This window comes from Podarcis muralis, chromosome 8, assembly GCF_964188315.1.
Source record: "Podarcis muralis chromosome 8, rPodMur119.hap1.1, whole genome shotgun sequence".
Classification (NCBI taxonomy): domain Eukaryota; kingdom Metazoa; phylum Chordata; class Lepidosauria; order Squamata; family Lacertidae; genus Podarcis; species Podarcis muralis.
This window is the reverse complement of record NC_135662.1, coordinates 602754-625521: the sequence shown is the minus strand read 5'-3', so window position 1 is coordinate 625521 and position 22768 is coordinate 602754. Positions and strand designations below refer to the sequence as shown.

Here is a 22768-nt window from a genome sequence, read left to right as displayed (position 1 = left end):
TCTTGCACAAAAACGAGCAGAAGTTTATTGAAAGGTATGAAGGTGAGCAGGTAAGCACTCACCTTCGGCACAGAGGGGCTAAGAAGTCTTTCTGCATTTCACAAAAGAGAAACAGTTGGGTGAAAACACAAGCATTTGGTGTGGGGAAACTTCAGCCCTGAAGCGGGCGATGGCCAGCATGGCAGTCCCAGAGGGTAGGCCACGCCAGCCACGCTCCCCTATTTCCGCCAAGCTGAGTGGTGCTGCCACCCTCCAGGCACCATCCCTCACGCTTGGGGAAGCCACCTTGAGTTGACAAATGAGGGTCACCCCTCCAATTCCACGCTCCACAGGGCCTTAGAGGGACGAGTCACAATCACGTCACGCAGGACATTTGTTTTCACGCCTCAGTTTGGTAAAACCCTCGAAAGCTTGCAAGTGCTGGGGGGGGGGGGTGATGGCCGTTGCAGGCCTGCCCTTTGGCCCTGGGGCAGCAACGGGGGTTCCTGAAGGTCGTTCTCAGATTGGCAGGTGGAGGTAGTGCCTCACCCACAAAGCGGCCTGCCAGTGCAGCCCCTTCCCACACTCCAGCTTGGCCTGAGGCCTCCTCTGCCCCAGGAACCCCTGCCCCGTACAGAAGCACGGCTCCTCCTCGCCACTCAAGCTGGGCCCAGGGCCTGATCCTGCTGCTGCTGCTGAGCTCTGAGAAGGGTGTGTTTCTTCCTGCTCACAGATGCCTCCCTGGCTTGGCAGGCATGGGAAGAGTTCACACTTCTGGCTGTGTTGTCAGGCGAAGCTGCAGCCCCACTGGCAGGTGGTCTGAGAAGGTGGCCAGGCGAGTGATGAAGAAGAACTTCTCCACAGCCTGGAAGCAAGGGGGGGGGGCGGAGAGAGACCATGAGGGCAGAGAGGAGAGCGAGCCCAGAGGCAGGAGCCCCTTGGGCACCCCTGCAACACCCACCTCCTCAGTTCATGAGCAAGAGAGCATTTAAGGGCCCCCCCAGGGCACTGCGCACTTGCAGCCACTGCCTGGCACCCCCCAACTCACCGTTTTCAGCTCCAGGGGGTTGAGGTGTTCCCGGTAAAGGATGTAGTCAATGCGCCGCCCCTCGCTCGAGGTCACCGAGGGGTCGGGGGTCCCGTCCTCCGTGATGGGGCCAGCCAGGTACTTCCTCCGCCCCTTGGGCTCTGTGAGGGTTCTGCGAGGCAACGGAAAGACGTGTCCAGCAGGAAGGGGCTGTGGGTCGCAGGGCAGCCCCTCCTGTGGGGTCCCGCACTGGGACACCTCATGCTGATGCTCCACTGCAAACGGCCCCAGAAAAGCCCCCCCAGCACCTTGCTCTTCTTCAGAGGGCTCCCCCCCCCCCTGGCCCCCAGCTCAACATGGAAAAGACCATGTGCAAAGTCCCCCCCGCAAAACCCAAATTTTATCCTGTCAATTTTGCTGCTGCCCGCCCCCCAGCAAAGGAAGAAAGCAGCTGCCACCCCCAGCTCTGCCAAGTCCAGCAATCCTGCCACGGAAGGAACCCCCCCCCAGCCCAGTTCAGCCCCTCACCTCTGCATGCGCTTTGGGGTCGACACAGCCTTGCTATAGATCTTCAGGTAATTCATCAGGGTGCCTGTGGGGGGGGGGGGAGGGACAGTTGTCAGTTCAAGGTGTGGCATTTTTGCGCTCTCCCCCCACCTGTTCATGCTTGGGGGGCTGCCCTACAAGGCTAGGTGCAGAGTTGGGAAGAGAAGAGGCCAGCAGCACAGCCCACCCCCATCTGACTTCCCATGATGCCCCTCTACCTGCCCCCCCCCCCCCCGCAGAAACACCTGGCCTCTGCCCAACAGCAGAGCACAGAGAGAAAAACCCGTCCTTGCGCCACAGGGCAGAGCGCAGGAAGGGCTGGCAGCAGCAGAGGCAAGGCCAAGGTGGGGCAGGCATGCTGTGTGGGGGCAGAGACCCACCGATAACCCAAGGCTTGTCCTTCCGGGGTCCGATGCGGCACGGATCCGTGTAGATGTTGAAGATCTCATGCACTTGCTCGAGCGCATCCCCTGTGGAGAAAGGAGCAGGGAGGGAGGAGGGCAGGTGAGGGGGAATCCTCAGACACCCCCCTTGCCAGCTCCCTCCAGGCACCCCACCTGCGTACCTGTCGAGCAGTTGTCAAAGTTGAGGTCCCCACAGTAGATGTCGAAGGCCACAATGTCCCCGGGCTGAGTGTTTGCATCCTGGAATTGCTGGGCCCAAAGCAGACTCAGCGTCAGCTGGTCGCACCGGACCTGGCTGTCAGCTGGGAGAAAGTGGGAGGCGGCGTCAGGCCAAGAGGGGAGGCGGAGAGGCCAGAGGGACCCTCCCTCTCCTGCCGGGATGTGGGGAGAGCAGAGCAAGAGGGCAGGAGGAGAGACAGGGAGGGGCAAGCACACAAGACCCTCAGAGCCTGCTGGGCCAGGCCTATGGTCCAAGTTGGTGGCTCTTGCTGCCTCCTGGGGAAGCGAGTGCCATACCTGAACTCTGCTCTGCACGAAGGAGGACTTTCTTTTATCCATCCTGAATTAATATAATTATTATTATTATAATTATTAATTTAATTTATATACCGCCCTACACCAACAGGTCTCAGGGCAGTTCACGGGATAAAACCAGAATATAAAATTCAAAAAGTACATAATCAAAATAAAAACAACCACCCAATAACCCCCAACACATTTTAAAAAATCAACCAAAAGCCTGGTTAAAGAGGAACGTTTTTGCCTGGCGCCTAAAGGTATATAATGAAGGTGCCAGGCAAACTTCCCTGGGGAGAGCATCTCACAGACGAGGAGCCACTGCAGAGAAGGCCCTGTTTTCGTGTTGCCACCCTCCGAACCTTTCGAGGAGGGGGCACACAAAGGAGGGCCTCAGAAGTTGATCTCAAGGTCCGGGTAGGTTCATATAGGAAAAGGCGGTCCTTGAGATATTGTGGTCCTGAGCCGTTTAAGGCTTTATAGGTCAAAACCAGCACTTTGAATTGGCCCCGGGAACTAATGGGTAGCCAGTGCAGTCAGAGCAGGATCAGTGTGAGATGCTCAAACCGTCTTCCAACATGCGGCTTCGCTGGATGTCCACAAGGTATGTTATATATAGCGTCATGTGAGAGAGGGAGAAGAAGACACCCTCTCCCCATCCTTCACTTACCTTCTGGAGCGTGCATGTGGGTGCAGTTCAGGTACCCCACAATCCTTTGCCCTTGAGAAGCTCCCAGTTGCACCTGAGACACACAGGAAAGATGGCAGGCCAAGCATCACCGAGGGAAACAGTCTAAGGGGAGGCACTCCAGGGAGAAAACAGATTCCAGCAAGCAGCCCCGAGACCATCTCGGTCCATTCTCCAGCCCCCAGGAGACCCCCTTACAGACCTCCTGGAAAAACAACTCCCCCCTCTAAATGAGGGCAGAATCTGCAGAAGGCACAGGCAGTTGTCATCGCCCCCCGCCCCCTGCCATGCTTCTGAGGACCCTCACTCAAATGCGCCTTTGCTAACTCTGGGGCTGCTGTAAGGGAACCCCAAACACACCCCAAAGGCAGGAAACAGAACCGCTTTTCCTTTTGCAACTTCCACACCTGCAAGCGTGCACCCGCACACTCGCACTCGCACACTGGAGCAACTTTCTGATCAGGTTCAGCTTGGTCTTCCAGTTAATGTTTGCCAAGGGCTGGAGAAAGTGCAAATCTTGGACAAACAAGAGTGATTTTGATTTCGGGCAGGGAGGCATGTGGAGGGCAGGGCTAGGAAATCCTCGGACCAGTGGATAATTTTTTCCCCTGGAATGGGTCTTTAGGGTGTGGGGTGATACCAGTTCTTGGTGCTCGGCTAGGAGACCCAATCTGCTGCTGGGCCCCAGCGGCGCTGGCTCTGCGCCTCCCGAGGGCACCTGCTGAGCCCAGAGATCCATTTCCAGGCAGGGAGGAGGGTTGCCATGAAATCAGGAGACCTCATTGTGGTTGCCCAGCTGCAAGAGGAAGCACCCTCCACCCACGCTCAAGGACTCTCTAATCTTCAGCTGCACGCACAACATATGTTTGAAGCATATGGCTTCACAGCCGTAATCTGTTAAGGGTGCTGAGAACTGTAGCTCTCTGAGGGGGTAAACCAGTTCCTGGAATTCTCTGCGGGAAGCCATGTGCTTTAAATGCACAGAGAGAAGCCCTGCAGCGGATCCAAGGGAGCGTGGGAGGGAGGGCTGCTCCCCAGGCAATCTCTTTGCTCCCTCGCCCCCCCCCCCCCCGGTTCTGGGTTCCCATGCTGATCAGAAAATGGCAGCAAAGTGACAAGCTCTCTTTGGAGGTGCCTGCTCCTAATCCAGCCACGTCCCTGCTGGCACGGGAAGTACAGGAGCAGCAGCAAGGGCACAGCACTGCCAACCTTCCTTAGCAAAGACTCCTGCCAACGCAACAGCACCCTCAAGGCTGCCTAGTCCTCCCAGGACTGCCTGGGGGCAGCAGTCGCAGCAGCAGCAGCAGCTCTTCAGCACCCAGTTCAGGCCTCCGGAAGTGAAATGGCCCCTCCCATGTCATTTCCTTCTGTGCCAGCGAGTTTGAGGGGGGCATTGCTAGAGTTCGGCATTAGCTGTGGGTCCCATAAGCGAGAAGCGGGAGTCCTGCTTTTAGGAGGGAGGGGAGAAGAGGCAGGCAGGCAGCAGCAGGAGGGCTTCCCTCCTTCGGTCACAGAAACACGCCACAAGAGAGCAATGTAGGTCTGTCTAGTGTAGAGTGGGAAGGAACCCCCAAGGGTCATCTAGTCCAACCCCAGAAATCAAGCTTATTGTATTAATTTACAAATCCCTGAACAACTAGGGTCCTGTCTGAACCCTCATATCCCGGCTTGGTTACTGAGATCATCTGCAGTGTCGTTGGGGGAGTTGGCAAGGCTTGTTTGACAACAAGATACTGAGCCTTTAGTGTCATGGGCCCAGTCCTGTGGAACTCCCTGCCACTAGAGATTCAGCAGGCACCTTCTGTTTCAACTTTTAAATACCTGCCAAAAAAATTTCTATTCCATCAGGCCTATGTAGGCAGTTGAGAGAACATCCCCCACAATGGTCTGCTGGTGTTTGTTTTTAATTCTTTTGCTTTCAACTTATTTTTATGTTTATGATATTTTTCTATGACATAGTGGTATGGAAATATTGTTGTAAATAAGCAAGCAAGCAAGCCAAGGAGCCTCCCCCCCCCGCCTCTCACCTGCACACAGAGCAGTCCTTTGGCGCTGAAGGCGTCCTCGCCAGTGCCGTTGGGGTAGCAGTGGTACTGCACGGCCAGGACTGGGTAGCGGCTGGCCAGGAAGAGCCCGCTGTTCAGGAGCTTCAAGGTCGAGCAGCCCACCACCCCGAGGGTGCCCACGTCGTAGATGATGTGCTCATAGCAGGGGGCGAGGAAATGGCGCACCTGCCCCGAGGCCTGCCGGTCAAAGACTTCCTGCAGGCACACAACGTCCGCGTAGGGGGGGAAGTGGGTCGTGATCTCCCCGGGCGACCCGGCAGCCGCTCCTTCCTCTTCGAGGGGCACCTCCAGTATCACATCCCCGCTGAGCTGAGGGGAGCCCTGGTTGGACCGTGGGGGGCTGGCCTCCATGGACCCATACTTCCTCACGCCCGAGGGGCTGAAGCCAATCTGGAAGTCCCCCCGGGGGCCTGGCTCGTGAGACGGTGGGGAGCCGGAGGCCGCCCGCGCCAGCGCATGGCCGATGTTCTTGGCACGCCACTGTGTCCGCGACAGGTTGCTGAACTTGGCCAAGCCAACGGGAAGCAGGCAGAGGTTGCCGCTGACCACACTGAAGGTCTTTGCCGGGCCGGGGAGAACCCACGGGTCTGGCGGGGCCTGGTTTGGCGTGTGTTGGTAGGCAAAGGGGCGGCGGGCGGCCTGCAGGGGCAGCCACAGCAGGAAGGCCAGCAGCGAGAAAGGGGCAGAGAGGAGCAGCAGGGGCACCAAGACGATCCCCTTGCCCGCCGCCTCCAGGGCATAGGGCAGCCCGCGCTGGTGTTCTTGCTTTTCCTGGGTGGTCTGCTGCAGGGCCAGCAGCTGGTTCACCAGCCAATAGCTGGGGAAGAGGATGTGCCGCAGCACAGAGTCCATGGCCCCCAGGACACAGTTGGAGTAGGGCGACTCGCGCAGACCCATCCTAGGGCTGCAGCAGCAGCAGCAACAGCAGGGCCTTCCGAGGGGGGCCACTCTGGGCCCCAAATGGATCCTGGGTGGCTGGCCTCTTGGCTCTGGGGGGCCGGACCCTGTGGAAGAGAAGCAGTAAAAGTGAGAGGCTACTCTGGTTAAGGGAGGCGGGGGTCTCGGGCTCAGTGATGTGGTCTGGCAGTTAGATTCTGCATCCTCCCTTATCTCTAAAGGGAGCAGAGTGAGGATGGAGTCGTTTTTTGGGGGGAGAGGGTCCAACTAGGACTCTTTGGCTCTGCTGCCAGAGGAGAGGTGCTGGAGTGAGCAAACCAAACTGGCTCTCCTGTTCGTGCTCAGTCACCGTTTTTTCAACCCCACATTTGAAAAATGCCTTCTCAACATCAGCTCTTTTTTGGCAGTTGAAACACAAGGAACATTGAGGGGGAAATATCAGAATAGATAAAATGCCGGAAGGGCGAAGAGCGTGTCAAGCCCCAAAGGCCTGATCTCGTTCCAGGGGTCGCTCTTCAGGTGCGCCTTGCAGAGACGGCTCTCCAGTTTATGGGGCTAAATGCTCTTTTAAGCAGATGCAAAGAGGGGGCGTCGCAGGGGGAGAAGGTGCCCACGTGGGGGGGGGGGGGGCTGGGCTGAAGGTGCTGCTGCTGTCCAGCCTCCACACTCACCCCCACCTCGGGCAGACGGGATAGCTGCCCCCTCCCCGGAAAGTGGGTCTCCCTGCTCCTTCCCGCAGATGCCTCAGCCACCTCGCGCGTCTAGAAGCGGAGTAGTCAGCGCGCCCGGCCGCCTCCCTCTGGGCGCGCCTGGCCTCTCGCCCGGCAGGTGAGGACTCCGAGCCAGGGCCAGCCGCCCGTCCCCTCCAGGACCCGCCTCGCCCCGTCCGCCCGGCCTCCCTGCTTGCCCGGCGACTGGGGCGGCGCTGGCTGCACCTGGCGGGCGAGTTAATGGTTAGCCAGCCTCCCTCGAGCTGCTTCTCCCTGCGGGGCTGGGAAGGGACGCTCCGGCTCGTCCCGTCCAACTCCGCGCGATGCAGGGCGCGCAGCGCAAGCATCCCTGGCGGTTCGTGGCGGTTGAAGGCGAGCCCAGCAGTTGGCACCCGCGGAGCGCGAGGGCGGGCAGAGAGGAAAGGAAGGGGGGTCCTGTGCCCGCTCCCCCGGGATCATTATCATGGCTGCCCCCTTGATCCAGGCGGGGAAGAGGAGCCCCCAGGGAAATCCCCACTGAGCTTACCGCCTGGGCTCTGCGGGCGCCACCCCGGGCGGAGGCGCCCGCCCGCCCGCCTCCTTCCCGTTGCCGCGGGCGGGAGAGAGAACGGAGGAGCGCGCAGGGAAGGGAGGGGGCCCGGCCCCCAAGGCCCCTTCCTCGGCCCATGGGCAAAGGGCCTGCGCTCACCCCACTTGCCCCACATCGAGGCACTTCCTATAGCCCCCTCTGCCCTTCCAACCCACCTGCTCTGAACAAAGCAGCCTAAATGGCTTTTTCAGGAGAGGACGTTTCCCCTCTCCAGGGACCACTGCCACGACCCCCCCCCAAACTACCCCAGTTCCACTGGACACCCCTTTGCACCCAGCGCCCCTCCTATTAATGTTTCATTGTATTAATTATATTCTATTTATTATATTAACAATATAACATTTAAAAGTCCTTAAATTGATGGGGAATACTTCCAAGGCTTGGTTGAAGCGGATTATTATTATTAACCTTTACCTTACGGGAGTTCTAGTCCCCACTCGGCCATGGGGCTCCCAGGGTGAGCGTGGGTCAGTCACCACCTCTAAGCAAAGGCAGATTTAGGGGAATGTGTGTCGCTTCGGCTGCAGTGGGTGCAGAGCCTATGGGACAGAATGGAAGGCAAGAGGTGGAGGGGCACCAGATGTTGGCATCACGAATGACGCTGCTGAAATTTGAGAGCCCAAAGTCCAACGCTGCTGACAGCCTAACCTACCTGACAGGGTTGTTGTGGGGGATTAACAGTGGAGGGGGAGAACCACGTGTGCCACCTGGGAGAAAGAGGTGGCACAGAAATGAAGAATAAAAAGAGAAAAGTGGACAGCGCTGAGCTAGAGGGACCAAGAGCCTGGATCTAAGGCCGCTACTTGGAGGCTGCGCAGCAAACCTGCCCTGGGACCACCCTGCTCCTCAGGAGCCCTCTCAACCTCTGCCACAGACGCACCAGCTGCCTGGAGTTTTTGAGGGCGAGTTAGGGGGCGTTGATGTAGGGTGAAACGCTACCTCCCTCTAGGTGTCTCTTTCCCCCTCTCCCCATATAAGCCTCCCGTGGGGCACCCCTAAGAGAGTGGACAATGCTGGTGGACCTGGGTTCAGATCCCTTCTGTGCTGTGCCGCAGAAACAACAGGGACCCGTTTGACCAGGTTGTGGGTTTGAGTGAGCAAAGCAATTTGGATGCCACGAGGACAACAACGTCAACATCCTTGTCATTAGAATTCTCCTAATCATCCTAATTACCACAATTCCAAGGCACAGACAGGCCTGCTGAGTGCCTTCGAGAGCAAGCACACCTGAGCCTGTGCTGGTGGGCGGAGGCCAGAACATCCGCTCTTTTTTCACATTCATGAGCTGGTGAAATGGCAGCACTTTTTCATTGGCATACCTCATTGGTGGGGCTGCCAGCTGAGTGGCTGTTGGATTCTGGAATGGAGGAGGGGAGGGGCGAGGTGCAAATGTGCCAGCAGAGCCAATCTTGCTGAAGCATTTGCGCTGCGCCATCCTCGTCCCTCCATCCCAAGATGCAGCAGAGGCTCAGCTGGAGAGAGGTCAGGTGAGCAGCGCAGGCCATCCTTTTCCCATGCCAAGAGCCTCCTGATAAGAGGCTGGTTACAGTTGGATCAGTCCAAGGGGTGTGTGTGTGTGTGACCCACCTAGTTCCACACATCCTGTTTTCCACAATGGCCAACCAGACTCCCCACTGAGGGAAGCCACCATTGCAGGAGTTTGAATAGATGACCCCTAGGATCCCTTCCAATGCTACAGTTCTATGAAAGAGAAGCACATGAAGACCATAGAATGGTATCCCTGGAAGGGACCCAACAGGCCATCTAGTCCAGCCCCCTGCAATGCAGGGATCACAGCTAAGGGCTCCAAAGAAAATGTTGCTCATGGAAGTAAAAATGCAAAGGCACCATTGAGGTAGAGCAGCAAACCAGATAAGATAAATGCTTTCCTAGTGTGTCAAAAGGAAGAGGACGAGAATAGTAATTAGTTCTGTTTATCAGCAGAGAAGATGAGATATAAAGATACAGAGTACACTGAACTGTTTTTGTATTCAAGGAACAGGACGTGGGTGCTAGAGGATTAACAGAATTACCACAGGTCACGAGGTGGGCCAGACTTGCGTGCGTGCTTATACCCTAATTATTTGCAAACTACTTTTTACGTATGAATAAAGGCCAGTGCTTTTTTTCTTTAAAAAATGTTTAGGGGTACTCTCAATTTCCTACTCATATGGAAATACTGCCCCAATGAGGCCAAACTTAGATTCACAAAATGTTTAGGGGTATGCGTACCCATGCATCCCCCCCAGAAAAAAGCACTGCTCAAGGCCATTGACAGATGTCCCACCAAAGTGACTATGCGACCATGGCACTCCCAGCAGCCCCAGCAGCCAGCCTCCCCCATCCCTGGCCTTCACAGAGAACCAGTGCAGGGAGAGCCATTTGGGCCCCTCCTGCTTGAGGGGCTGCTTAGGAGTAAACTAGCACCAGCAAGGGCCAAGGACTGAACGGAGGAGGAGTCACATTACACAACACCTCCACCTGCAAGTTATGACCAAAGTCCTCTGCTTTTGAGAAGCAGTGGACTCTTCTTCAATGGAGGATATTAAACAGAGGTTGGGTGGCCATTTGCCAGGAACTCTCCAGCTGTGATTCCTGCATTTCAGGGGGCTGGACTAGATGACCCTTGGCGGTCCCTTCCAACTCCACAATTCTATGAGAGCAAATTCCTTAGGGATCTGAAGCCAGGTGGCCCAGAAGGAGGTTCGGATGAGGCTGGAGGAACGAGCCTTTTTCCCCCGTGCCCTCCTGGGCATGGACAGACCTCCTCTGCCCAACTACAGTGCGAGGGCAAAGGGAGCAGCCCCAACCCAAAGCACTCACCTCTCTGGGTGCTTGTCCAAAGCGGTCCAGGGGTAACTGGCTGGCTGCTGGTTGTGTCCAGCTGAGATCCTCCCCAAGAGCACCTGAGAGAAGAAGGCCTGGTGGGGAAGTGAGGCACAGCTGGGATCTAGGCAGCCACTCTAGGTGTCCTGTCATGTGTTCTAAATAGCCGGGCACTCAGTCATGGCTCATTGTGATCCAGCTGCTTCGCCAGAGAGCTCCTGAAGGGCAGGCGCTTTGGGCAATCCAGCTCAGACCCAGCGGCTGACTAACAGGTCTTGCACCCGGACTTCCTTCAGCTTCCTTGTTTGATTGCAGATTAAACGCTGCAGAGCTACAAATTCGCAGGAGCCTGCCCAGAGGTAAAAGGTCTAATTATGGTCTCACGTGAGGAGGTGATGATGGCAGTGGTGATAAGGCAGCTCATGTGCTGCGGCCAGAGTGCAGTAGCAGGCGAGTGCAGGGGAGGGTTTTACACTCCAGAGAAAGAGGGCGTTCTCTCCAGGCAAACAGTGTTCTGCCAAGCTTCAGATAATGAGATGCAGATTATTTAGGAGGGAGCACATCCCAGTCATAAACACATTTGCCTGGAAGCAGATTTCCCTCTTCCTCTTTCCTGGCATGGCACTGAGAAAGTCATCAGCATCAAACGTATGTTAGCAGAACTCCTTGCCACCACACTCCACTCCTGATGCCATGCGTGGTGTTTGTAGCTGGCAGAATAGCTGACACACACCTCCACCGGCCGGGTCATGCAGCATTCGGGCCCGGAAAGTATTTCTTACATGCCATGTTTTGCTTACTGTCTTTGGGACCTTTCAGCATTTTCTAGACTGAATTCAAAGCACCAAACTGGAGCTGAAATGTTGCCAGTGAGACTCTGCCTCTGGGGTGGGCAGCATTTTAGAGTTTGCCAAAAAGGTGCTTCAAATTTGTGAAGCTTCATATTAGGAGCTGAAGGTGGAAGGAGAAACAGGCTGCTCAGGATTACTCCCATGATGAGGTGACACTTTCCAGATGTTGCATGTTCTGTGTGTGGCTGCAGCCAGCTAATGGTTCTTCTATACGTTTGATTATCTTATCTTTAACCATGCTTTCCACTAGTTTTCCAGGGACAGACATTAAGCTAACTGGCCTGTAATTTCCATAATCCACCCTGCATACCCTTTTAAAAATTGGCTACTTTCCAGTTCCTTGGGTACAGAAGGTTATATGTTACATATTTTTGTTAGAAAACCAGCGGTCGTGTGACTTATTCAACCTAGAGCTACCACCACCTTTCCCCCATTCCTGGTGAATCCTGAGTTGACTGGGAGGATGCATATGCTCTCTTAACACCGGTCTTGAAAGACCTACATTGGCTCCCAGGACGTTTCCGAGCACAATTCAAAGTGTTGGTGCTGACCTTTAAAGCCCTAAATGGCCTCGGTCCAGTATATCTGAAGAAGCGTCTCCTCCCCCATCGTTCTGCCCGGACACTGAGGTCCAGCACCAAGGGCCTTCTGGCGATTCCCTCATTGCGAGAAGCAAAGCTACAAGGAACCAGGCAGAGGGCTTTCTTGGTAGTGGTGCCCGCCCTGTGGAACGCCCTCCCATCAGATGTCTGGTAAAATGAGATAAACTATCTGACATTCAGAAGACATCTTAAGGCAGCCCTGTTCAGGGAAGTTTTTAATGTGTGACACCTTAGTGTATTTTTGGTCTTTGTGGAAGCCGCCCAGAGTGGCTGGGGAAACCCAGCCAGATGGGTAGGGTACAAATAAAAAATTATGATGATGATGATGATGATGATGATGATGATGAAGGCATAAGCAGAAAGGCCTGCAAATATCCCCCCAGCCTTCCATAGGCCCTTGCAAGTACAAGCTGCATCACAGTCACAGTCACACACACACACACACACACACACACACACACACAGAACCGAAGACTTGGCTGTCTGCCATGCTGCCCCCAAGGCTGAGGAGGAGAGGCAGGCCCTCACCTGCTCACCTGAGAGTTGGGATGGTTCCAGGAGCAGCATGTTTCCCCACATGTGGCGATATAAATACAGATATTTATTGCATCTGCCCAGATGTTGCGCAAGCGCCTCTTGCTGCAAACGCTTTCAGGAGATCTTATCTCCCTGTGTTTCTGAGATGATATTGTTGTGCATCACTGATAGGCCGTGGGGTTCAACAGCTGAGGGGCCATGCAGGCTGCTCAGAGGCAGCCCTCCCTCAAAGCAAGATGATGACTCCACAGACAGTCCCATCCCTAGTGTGCACATAGGTGCTGTGATGCTTGAGCCTCACTCCAGCTCTGAGGAGAATGGCATCAGGACAGAGTGGGCGCACAGAGCAAAGAAGCCCCTGCTTCCCCAGGAGCTCCAGGTGGGCTTCAGGTGTCCATGAACTCTGGGTCTGGGCTTCTGCATCCACCTTCCATGCTTTTGCACAACTCCCCTTCTTTCTGGTGTCACTTGCACAGTGGCTCATGCCCAACACCTAGTCTCACCCTCACCCTTTTCTGGCAAGACTCCCAGCCCCTTTCTCTGCCAAGTAATCTCCCTTTCCAGAAGACAGTGTAGGTGGTTTTATTGATTTGTGGATGAGGAATTCATCTCCCAAGTTACTTGCTGCCAAAAAAGATTGATGAGGTATGAGCTGAGGTTATTTTCAGACACTCTGCCTGTTCTTGTCACGTTTATCTCACACCTGGTATTTAATGGGGAGTTATGAAACAGGATTTGGCCCAGGGCCCTTTTCTGCTGAGCCAGCGGGGTCTGCTTGGATGTGGTTCTGGGAATCCAGTCTTCTTAGCCAATGTGGGCACTGGGTGGGTTGCTGACCCCCAGGCACAGCTCCACGGAGGGCTAGGAGGATCTCAGAAGCAATTTCTATCAAGTCCAGGTTCATTTTTAAAAGGCTAAATATCACCTGACCCGCACTCTTGGTTACCCGCATTGGAATTTCTTTCCCTTCATGACTGACTCTACTAATGAATGGTAATTATTTAACATCTTCCTCAATTACTGTGACAGAGGTGACACAGTTCTCTCCATGTTGAATGTACGGCATCCACCTTGCTTGGTCAACATGCTTTAGGGTCAGGTTGTGGATGCCAGAATCCCAGTGTGCCTTCTGGCTGCTCAGCCTCTGACCACCAAGTTGCCTTGGATCAGCTTCCGTACCCGCCGACTAATTCATTAAGAGCCCTGTTGGCAACGCCGACCGTGGGGAGGAGGGCAAGAGGTGCATGCGCCCTGTGACTAGATGGCTGGGCCGGCAAATGGAATCTTGACTTCTTCATCCTCATCGGTGGGGCAGCATCCCGCACTGCGCCTGAGGGCTGGCTGAAGAGGGTGCAGGGTGCACACACTGCTCTCACTCAGCAGCATGTTTCCAGCCATTCTCTGGACCGTGTGGAAAGCCTTGGGGAGTGAACATGACTGGGCTTTTAAAAAGAAAAAAGTAGAGAGGAAGGTGAGCCAACAACCAGCCCACTTCTGCAAATTCCTAAGAAATCTGCACCCCACAAAAGTCCTTTGCAGCCAAAAACCAGTGACCTCCTGCGCAGGAAGACCAGTCACCTCTGTTGGATTTTAACTCAGGGCTCCTGTTGGTTTGAAACACTGACTCCAAAGGTCTCAGGAAGATCCTTCTTGTATAAGGAATGAAAATACAGAGGGCCAATCCAGTGGGACATTCCGCTGCGCAAGCTGAAAATAATCATCTAAGGATAACATGTACCTTGTCCCTAGACCAGCCTCTGTACTTAAAAATTGTAAAGTCACCAATGGAATGCCAGGTTTTAAAATTGGATCCAGAGGATATCCAGAAAATTACAGGCTAGTAACATCAGTTCCAGGAAAATGATAATAAACTTATTATCAACAGAATTACCAAACGTGGAGAAGAACATGCCTTGCTAAAGTGGAACCAGCATGGCTTCTGTGAGTGCAAGTCCTGTCTCAAGCCCCACGTTGGGGGAAATATTCCTGCATTGTAGGGGGTTGGACTAGATGACCCACACGGTCCCTTCCAAGTCTACAAGTCTATGATTCTGTCAGCTGGGCTCCCTTGCACAGGAGAGCTTCCCTGTGGATCTTGGCCAGAGTGTGCTCTTGACTTCCTTGTAGATTCTGAACTAGATTAAGATGTATCAGGAGCTTTTGAAGCAAGCACAGCCTTTGCATTAGATTTGTGTGGTGGACTGAGGCAACACCCCCAAAAACAGGCTAAAGTCTAACAGGAAGGCTTGGCAGAAAAGTGAGACAATAACTTGAACAACTTCTGGAGGAAGGGCAGCCGTGTTAGTCCGCTGCATCAAAAGCAACAAATAGCCTTGTAGCACCTTGACAATGGGAAGAAACTTTTCTGGCATAAGCTTTCATGGGTGCTCCCTCAGGTATCAATGTTCCAAGTGCTAACGTGGTATCATATTACTGAGTTTTCCTTTTAAGGGTTGCTTTGAATGTCCACACCTGAAGAAGAGCTTGAAGATTCTTTGAGGATTTCAAAAACTACTTGGTGCAACCCTATCAATTGTTCTGAGGGTTTTCATAGAATCATAGAGTTGGAATAGACCACAAGGGCCATCGAGTCCAACCCCCTGCCAAGCAGGAAACACCATCAGAGCACTCCTGACATATGGTTGTCAAGCCTCTGCTTAAAGACCTCCAAAGACGGAGACTCCACCACACTCCTTGGCAGCAGATTCCACTGTCGAACAGCTCTTACTGTCAGGAAGTTCTTCCTAATGTTTAGGTGGAATCTTCTTTCTTGTAGTTTGGATCCATTGCTCTGTGTCCGCTTCTCTGGAGCAGCAGAAAACAACCTTTCTCCTTCCTCTATATGACATCCTTTTATATATTTGAACATGGCTATCATATCACCCCTTAACCTCCTCTTCTCCGGGCTAATTTTGTTTCATTATTTATATTGTTACCACTACATTTCTATACCTTTATCTGAGGATCACAGGGAATGTGTGTGTGTGTTTTCCTTGGTGTCTAAACCTAGTGAGGCCGCCAGTTGAGCCCCCCTGTGGAGATGTGGAGAACATTTCACAAATGGGGAGCCATGCCAGAAGAGGCCTGTCCTCATGTTGTCACCCTCTGGGCAAATATTTTGTGGACGGGGCACATGAAGGGCCTCAGAGGATGATTGCAGGGTCTGGGTTGGTTCATATGGGGAGAGGCAGTCCTTGAGCCATTTAAGGCTTTATAGGTCAAAACCAGCATGTTGAATTGGGCGTGGAAGCTAAATGGCAGCCAGCGCAGCCAGGCCAGGATCGGTGTAACATGCTCAGACTGTCTTGCCCCAGTGAGCAACCTGGCCACTGAATTTCTGAACCGTCTTCAGAGGCAGCACCATGTATAATGCATTGCAGTAATCTATCCAAGAGGTTAGCAGAAGCGTAGGCAGTACAATCCTGTGCATACTCAGAAGTAAGCCCAGAACCAGAACATTTGCAGTACAAAAAGTTAGAGGGTTTAGCCAGCAACTTTGGGAGATGCACAGCTTGCAGCTGAAGGAGTACAACTGCCCCTAAACTGTTTTTGGTGCATATGGTATGGAAAGCACAGCCCCAATTGTACTGTGAGCATAAACCACAATGAATGCACAATGAGAAGGACACTTGCGGGGGGGGGGGGGGGGGCTTCCTCTGCCCCTTCTCCCCTCAGGACAAGAAGCCCTTTTGGTGGCAGTTGTGGGAGAGAGACACCACTGGTGGCTGGATAGCAGCATCTTCCCCAGCTCCTCCTACTTCTTCTCCCTTCCCCTCCGGGCAAGATCTGTTTGTGGTCTCAGAATGGAAAGGGGACAAGATCTCTGTCTGGACATTGATCACTTGATCCTGCGCATGTTTAAAGGAAGCCCCGCTAATCCAAGGGTGCTCTCTACCAAACAGGTGTGCATGAATTGGTGGCTTCTGCCCCTCTGCTTCTCATGGCAAATTATGGTGGGGGCAGGGAGGGGGGTGGACCATGGAGAATGCAGAAGCCATGTGGGGGCTGAGAGTGTATGTGTAGCAGTGAAGGGGTTTCCAGTTCTGCTATGACTCTGAAACAGCAGCAGCAGCAGCGAAGGGCCCCAAAGCCTGTATGGCTCTGAATGCAGTCCTTCACCTGAACTGCACTCTGGTCAATGGCCCTCATAGAACTGTAGAGTTGGAAGGGCTCCTAGGGGTCATCTAGTCCAACCCCCACAAAGCAAGTATAAAAATCCTCCCCATTCAAACCACCCTTGCCATCGGGCCCAGGAGAAAGAGGCAAATGATGGTGCACTCCAGTGAAGGGGAAGGGAGCGGGTGGTGAGGAGGGGGCCACATGCCCCAAGCCTGGTAAACATGTGCTGGATCCTGATAAGGATCTGGTCCACGGAGCCAAAAAGGTTCCCCACCCCTGCTCTGGGCCTGGAGGGAGAAAGGAAGCAGAAACATTGGCTTCAAAGAGGTTGTTACGTTAATGTTGAAGTGCTGAGGGGACTGAGTCACAGCCTTGGCAAACCTCCCCCAAACCCCAGGAAAATCCCAGCAGCTCTGTGGCCAGGACCTCCAGGACCCTCTGGAAGAAGGTGGGGAGGGAGTTGGGCTGGAGAGACTCAAGTTCAAGCCCAGCCCTTTTCAGACATGGAGCATGTGGCTGTGGCGCTCAGCCTCAGGCCCTCATCTGCGCAATGAGAAGAACGGATTCAAGAGGACTAGGGCCCACGGCAGGAAAGCTGGACTGGACGCTGTCTTTGAGGCTTCTCTTCTCCACTTCACTAGCTATGAAGGCTTATGCCAGGGGTAGGCAAACTGAGGCCTGGGGGCCGGATGCGGCCCAATCGCCTTCTCCATCTGGCCCACGGATGGTCCGGGAATCACAGCGTGTTTTTATATGAGTAGCACGTGCCCTTTTATTTAAACTGCATCTCTGGGTTATTTGTGGGGCCTGCCTGGTGGTTTTACATGAGTAGAATGTGTGCTATCATTTAAAATGCATCTCTGGGTCATTTGCAGGGCATAGGAATTCGTTCATATTTCCCCCCCCAAAATATAGTCCAGCCTACCACATGGTCTGAGGGATGGTGGACTGGCCCATGGCTGAAAAAGGTTGCTGACCCCTGGCTTATGCTCTGCCCTTCCACTCTGCTGTGAACCATGGACGGGGGGGGGGGGGGAGTTGCTCTTGTGCTCGAATTTTGCGTGTGGGCTTGCCACTGGGGCCTGTTTGGCTTCTGTGAGAACAGGATGCTGGACTAGATGGGCCCCTTTGGCTTGATCCAGCAGACTCACCTTATGTTCTTATGAGTTATGGTTCAACTTCAACGAAAGGAAAGCAAAAGCTAAACCAAACCTGTGAATTACCTACCTTAAGCAAGAGCTCCACCTGCTGCCAACTTTGAAAAAGCCAGTTACCTGCAGTACCTCCAGTGAAGTGGCTGGCCTTGCCTCATAATGTTTATTGTAAACATTTGGTTGGACCACAAGATGTAATGCTGTAATATAATAAGGAATGTATGTCTAAAGTATAATACAAAAATTTATTAAGGAATTATAGACATTTATAGAATGTATACATAGTAAACATGTTTAAGCAAGAGCAATGTAGAGAAGCCCGAAAAGGGGTGGAGGGAAGTTAATTCAGTTAAGACATGGGTAGGCAAACTAAGGCCCGGGGGCCGGATCCGGCCCAATCACCTTCTAAATCTGGCCTGTGGATGGTCCGGGAATCAGCATGTTTTTACACGAGTAGAATGTGTCCTTTTATTTAAAATGCATCTCTGGGTCATTTGTGGAGCATATGAATTAATTCAGAGATGCACCCCCCCATATAGTCTGGCCCCCCACAAGGTCTGAGGGACGGTGGATCGGCCCCTGCTGAAAAAGTCTGCTGACCCCTGGGATAAGATATAGATTTAAAGGAGAATAATACTGTTAAGCTGTATTGTGTTTAAGATATTTGGAAAAAATCAATAAAAATTATTGGGGAGGGGGGAGAACTGACTGGAGAGAAGGCAGCTGGATTATTAAAAATACAGTACTATTTGCTTGAAAGGCAGTTTCCAGAAAGGGAAGGGGTATAGTTGTCTTCCCATCCACTCACAAGGCAGAGTTATTGTTTTCAACTACAATGCATTGCATGTGGGGCTGGCCTGAAAGAAGGTTCCTGGGCTACAGCTGTTTCAAAATGTCCAGAGGTCACATGACCCTGGCTCCTGAACTGGATCCCCATTTACTAAGGGTGTGAACTGGGGTGATTTGGGGAAGCTCCCCACATTTCCAAGTTGGATTGGACCAGGCAACGTAAGGTGGCCAAGGAGCTCCTTAAGTTTCTGAGGAGCTCTGTAGTTTCAGCTCTCCAAAAAAACAACAAAAAAAAACAACAACCCTGCAGCCGCCCCCTGCCCTGGGCTTCCTCCTGATACTAAACTAAGCCTGGTAATTTGGAGATCCATTCAAGGCCGGCACATCCCAGGCCAGATCCTGGCCACGCTCACTCGATTCCTCAGTCAAGGTTTGCATTTGCTCAAGATTGTAACTGGAACACATCATTTGGTTTATCAGTGTTCAAAGCTAAACGGTGTTGGGACAGCTTCTAGAACTTAAATAAAACAACTTATGTAAGGTAAAATATGCGAAGATAAAGTAACTTAAAGCAATTGGATGTAATGTGCATCAATTAATGGTGTCATGAACTAATAAACAACATTGACAGAGCAATTAATCTGAGGAATTAACATGCTCTCCTCCAAAGCAGGAGAAAACAAGCTGGCTCTATCTTCCATGTGACAGCCCTTCAGATATTTGTTCGTTTTCGTTCATTAAAAATAAATTAATATTATTCTTCATTGGAAGTTTTAAAGCAGAGGTTGGAAGGTCAGCTGTCATGGATGAGATTCCTGCATTGCAGGGGTTGGACTAGAGGACCCTCATGTCCCTTTTAACTCTATAATTCCCCTACTACTACTATTACTACTAGGTAAAGGCAAAGGGACCCCTGACCATTAGGTCCAGTCGTGACCGACTCTGGGGTTGCGGCGCTCATCTCGCTTTAACTATTACTACTACAACTACATTATTTCTGTATATTTATTTATGCCCCATGTTTTTCCCTGCAATCAAACCCCTGTGTTGCAAACAATTATCAGTAATATTACTTGGTTCTATGTTTATTTGATCTTATGTTTATTTGGTTCTATGTTTTCAAGAGACTCCATCAAGAGTGCATATTTTGTGACTTTCAGAGAGTTATAAGATTTCTGTTCATTTGGTTTTGCAGAAAGTGCATATTTCATATATTCCATACTGTTTAATGTTCTGTATAGATTATATAAAGAGTTTATATTGACATCCCATGTTTTTCCCTGACAGGGAAATTTATCAGTAAGTCTTAAATTTTATAAATTGTTGGTCTTCATGTATTTCTCGATATACTCCTCCAATTCTTATCCTTCTCTTACACATCTCCGTTTGCATTTCGTGTGCGTTCATCTTCTTGTCCTTGTTTGTATTTTACAGAGGGAGATCTCCTTGCCTTGACTCTGCCCATTAGCCATGCTGGCCTTCTCTCGATCCCTTTCCTGACCTGAGACATGGATTCCTGCAGGATCTCCGCTTCTTGTGGTTTTGAGCAGCCCTCTCGGGGCAGAAATTTCCTCTTTGAAGGCCAGACGTGACTCTTGGGACTTGATGCCAACCTTCCTCTTGGCTGCATTTCATAGCCCTGGTCTTCTTCTTCTATGTACTACTAACAATTTTCCATTTTATACATTTCAAAAAGTTTACAATCCTTAACATTTCAAGACTCGACTTCCTTCCCCCTCTTTCTGTGGTTTCTTAAATTTATTTTTTTTATATTTTATATTTATATTACAGTATAGTATATTACAGGATTTTGTTTATGTTAAGTGATAAATTAAGGAGAAGATTTAAGGATGTTAATGTTTAAGTTAAATTTCAAAAAAAACTGGGATTTGGAAAACCGTTACAAGGACATGCAATGAAATTCAACCAAGGGGAAGCGAGGAAGTCATTTAACAAAGTTAATAACTGTAATTTTCAATAAGGCTACGATTTTTGTTGGTTATTTTTGTTTGTCTTGCGTGTGTTTGTTTGTTTGCTTATAATATTGTAAAAACCAATAAAAAATTTTGGGGAAAAATATTTATATTACAGTTATGCTTATTTAAATATGCATTCTATATTTAACTTATTTTTCCTCATGGACGAAGGTGGTCCTGATATATAAATATACGAAATTCTTTCCGTGTCTGTTTTCACTGCTTTTTTCTGTGGAGGAAGGTTCTCTCTCTCTCTCTCTCTCTCTCTCTCTGTATATAAAAAAATGACTTTTTTTATTCCTCCCCGCTTTGTGCTCCCCCCGCCTAATCTGTAGTCCGCCTTCAGCCCTTTCCCGGAGAGAAGGAAGAAAGAAAGAAAGAAAGAAAGAAAGAAAGAAAGAAAGCAAGCGCGCGCTACCTCTTCTCTGTCCAAGTGGCGCCTCCTTTTCCCGCCTTTTCCCCTCTCTGAGGAGACGTGTGGGGTTCGCCTTTGGGGGGCAGCTCCTCCTCGCCCGGCGCCATGATGGGACCTGGGGGGATTTGGGGGGCGCCTGAAGAGAGAAGCACCCCCATCCTGCTGCCCCATCTCTCTCGACGGTGCTAACCCCTTTCCTCTGGAGAGCGAGGCCGGCCTGAGTAGCCTGGGCGGCGGGGCGCTTTCTGAGGGCAAAACCCCCTCGCCCCTTCAGAGGCAGCCGCCATCTTTCAGGACACCCCCCCCCCCGACGGGCTTTCCCCACAGCCCCCCATGGCAGACGGGGCAGCCTCAAGAAGGAAAAGCTTTTGTGGGGGGACTGGCTTTGCTTCTGCGCCCCCCCCCAAGTCTCTCGCCTCAGATTTCAGCCCCCAGGCGCCCCTCCAGAACCTGACCCAGTGGGTCTGTGAGGGGGGCCAGCCCAAACAGGTTCTGCCCCCCCCCAGAAGCTCCCCCCCAGAACCTGGCCTGGCGTCTTGGGGGGGGGGAGACGAGATGCCCCTGTCACAACAAGGACCCCCCCCCCAGCTATGGGGCTCCCTCCCCCCAGAGGGGCGCCTGGGGCCTTCGCGGCTCCCTTTCCGGAGGACGAGCTTCTTCTCGGGACGCTGGAGGCGTAAGTCTGGAGGACTTTTTGATGGTTGCCTGTGATTTCAGATGGCTGTATCTTGTGTTTTCACTGTTTTCCGAATGGGGGGCTAGAAATAAGGGGGGGGGCCGGCCAGAAGGAGCCCCGACTAGGCCTTGAAGGCCTTGGCCTCGGGGCTCCTCTCCGGAAAGGTCCGGGGAAGGCCGCAAGGAAGGAGGCCTTTCTGACCTTTCAAAGTGGCTCAGCTTCAGGTTCCAGACGGAGCTCAAGGTTCAACTTTCCTAGCGAGGTACAAGTCGGAAAGAAAACGTTTCGGCCGGATTAGAGCTTGAAAACGTTCTCCCAGTGGTTTACTTGCAATGCCTGCCATGCAGAAAGGTCTCCAAGAAGGGGAGTAGACTTCCTCTTCACCCCCCCCCCCCCTTTGCCAAATTGATTTAGGCTGTAATAGGAATTTCATGCTCTTAAATATATGGTGATGTTCATAAGTGTACCAACCAAGCACATACATAGATCAGCACAGGAAGACCGACCTGGAACCATTTTGATTCCTAAACTGAGCAAATCTTTTCTCTGGACACCGAGGTCCAGCTCCAAGGGCCTTCTGGTGGTTCCTTCCCTGCAAGAGGCCAAGTTACAGGGAACCAGGCAGAGGGCCTTCTTGGTAGTGGCACCCGCCCTGTGGAACGCCCTCCCATCAGATATCAAAGAGAAAAACAACTACCTGACATTCAGAAGACATCTGAAGGCAGCCCTGTTCAGGGAAGTTTTTAATATGTGACATTTTAGTTTATTTTTCATCTTTGTTGGAAGCCGCCCAGAGTGGCTGGGGAAACCCAGCCAGATGGGCGGGGTACAAATAATAAATTATTATTATTATTATTATTATTATTATTATTATTATTATTATGCAAGGTCAAAGTGGAAAAGCCTCCCCATTGTCTTTTCCTTCACAAATCCTGTCTAAAGGGCATGTCTCGTGTTTGAATAGGGTGTGAGCCTGTGACCTGACTCAAGAACTAAGTATTTTTCACTACAAAAGACTGGCCAGGCTCCCCAGGCAATCCAATCAAGTGACCTGCCAGACAGGAGATAAACAACAACAGGAGAAAAATATTAAAATTTCTATTTTGGACCGCCTCTTCTGTGATGTATGTATGATGTTTCTGGGGGTGGTCTTGATCTACAGGGCGGCAATTTCAAAAGTCTTTATAAGGCCCTGCACACCATCTTTCTGGGTCTTTCCTCTCTCCTGCAAGTGAGGGGAGCACTCTGTTGCAACAGATCAATAAAGGCCAAGCCTACAGGCTGCTGTTTTGCTCCAAGTAATCCTGGTTGGTGTCTTTGTTTTTGTCCAAGGGAGCTCTCGGATTTTTCCATTAACAAGGCCAATTAATTAATGATCTCACCTTTCAATCGGCTCATTGA

General features: G+C 52.1%; 1 protein-coding gene across 5 annotated transcripts; it reads right to left on the bottom strand.

Moving 5' to 3' along the window:
• Window positions 1-20916, bottom strand: LOC114600115 (sphingomyelin phosphodiesterase 5). 5 transcript variants are annotated; one of them, XM_028735902.2, is made up of 9 exons: window positions 20695-20916; window positions 17585-17711; window positions 5188-6230; window positions 3143-3215; window positions 2118-2258; window positions 1933-2022; window positions 1535-1598; window positions 1028-1178; window positions 1-844 (listed from the first exon to the last, which is right to left on the bottom strand). In XM_028735902.2, the coding sequence occupies exons 3-9, from the start codon at window positions 6121-6123 to the stop codon at window positions 746-748; spliced, it is 1554 nt and encodes a 517-aa protein (XP_028591735.2). In that variant the 5' UTR covers window positions 6124-6230; window positions 17585-17711; window positions 20695-20916; the 3' UTR covers window positions 1-745. The 5 variants fall into 5 exon arrangements, with proteins under 5 accessions (XP_028591735.2, XP_028591734.2, XP_028591732.2 ...); XM_028735901.2 differs by lacking the exons at window positions 17585-17711; window positions 20695-20916 and adding an exon at window positions 10246-10687; XM_028735899.2 differs by lacking the exons at window positions 17585-17711; window positions 20695-20916 and adding an exon at window positions 7360-7552.
• Between the last annotated feature and the right edge of the window lie 1852 nt (window positions 20917-22768).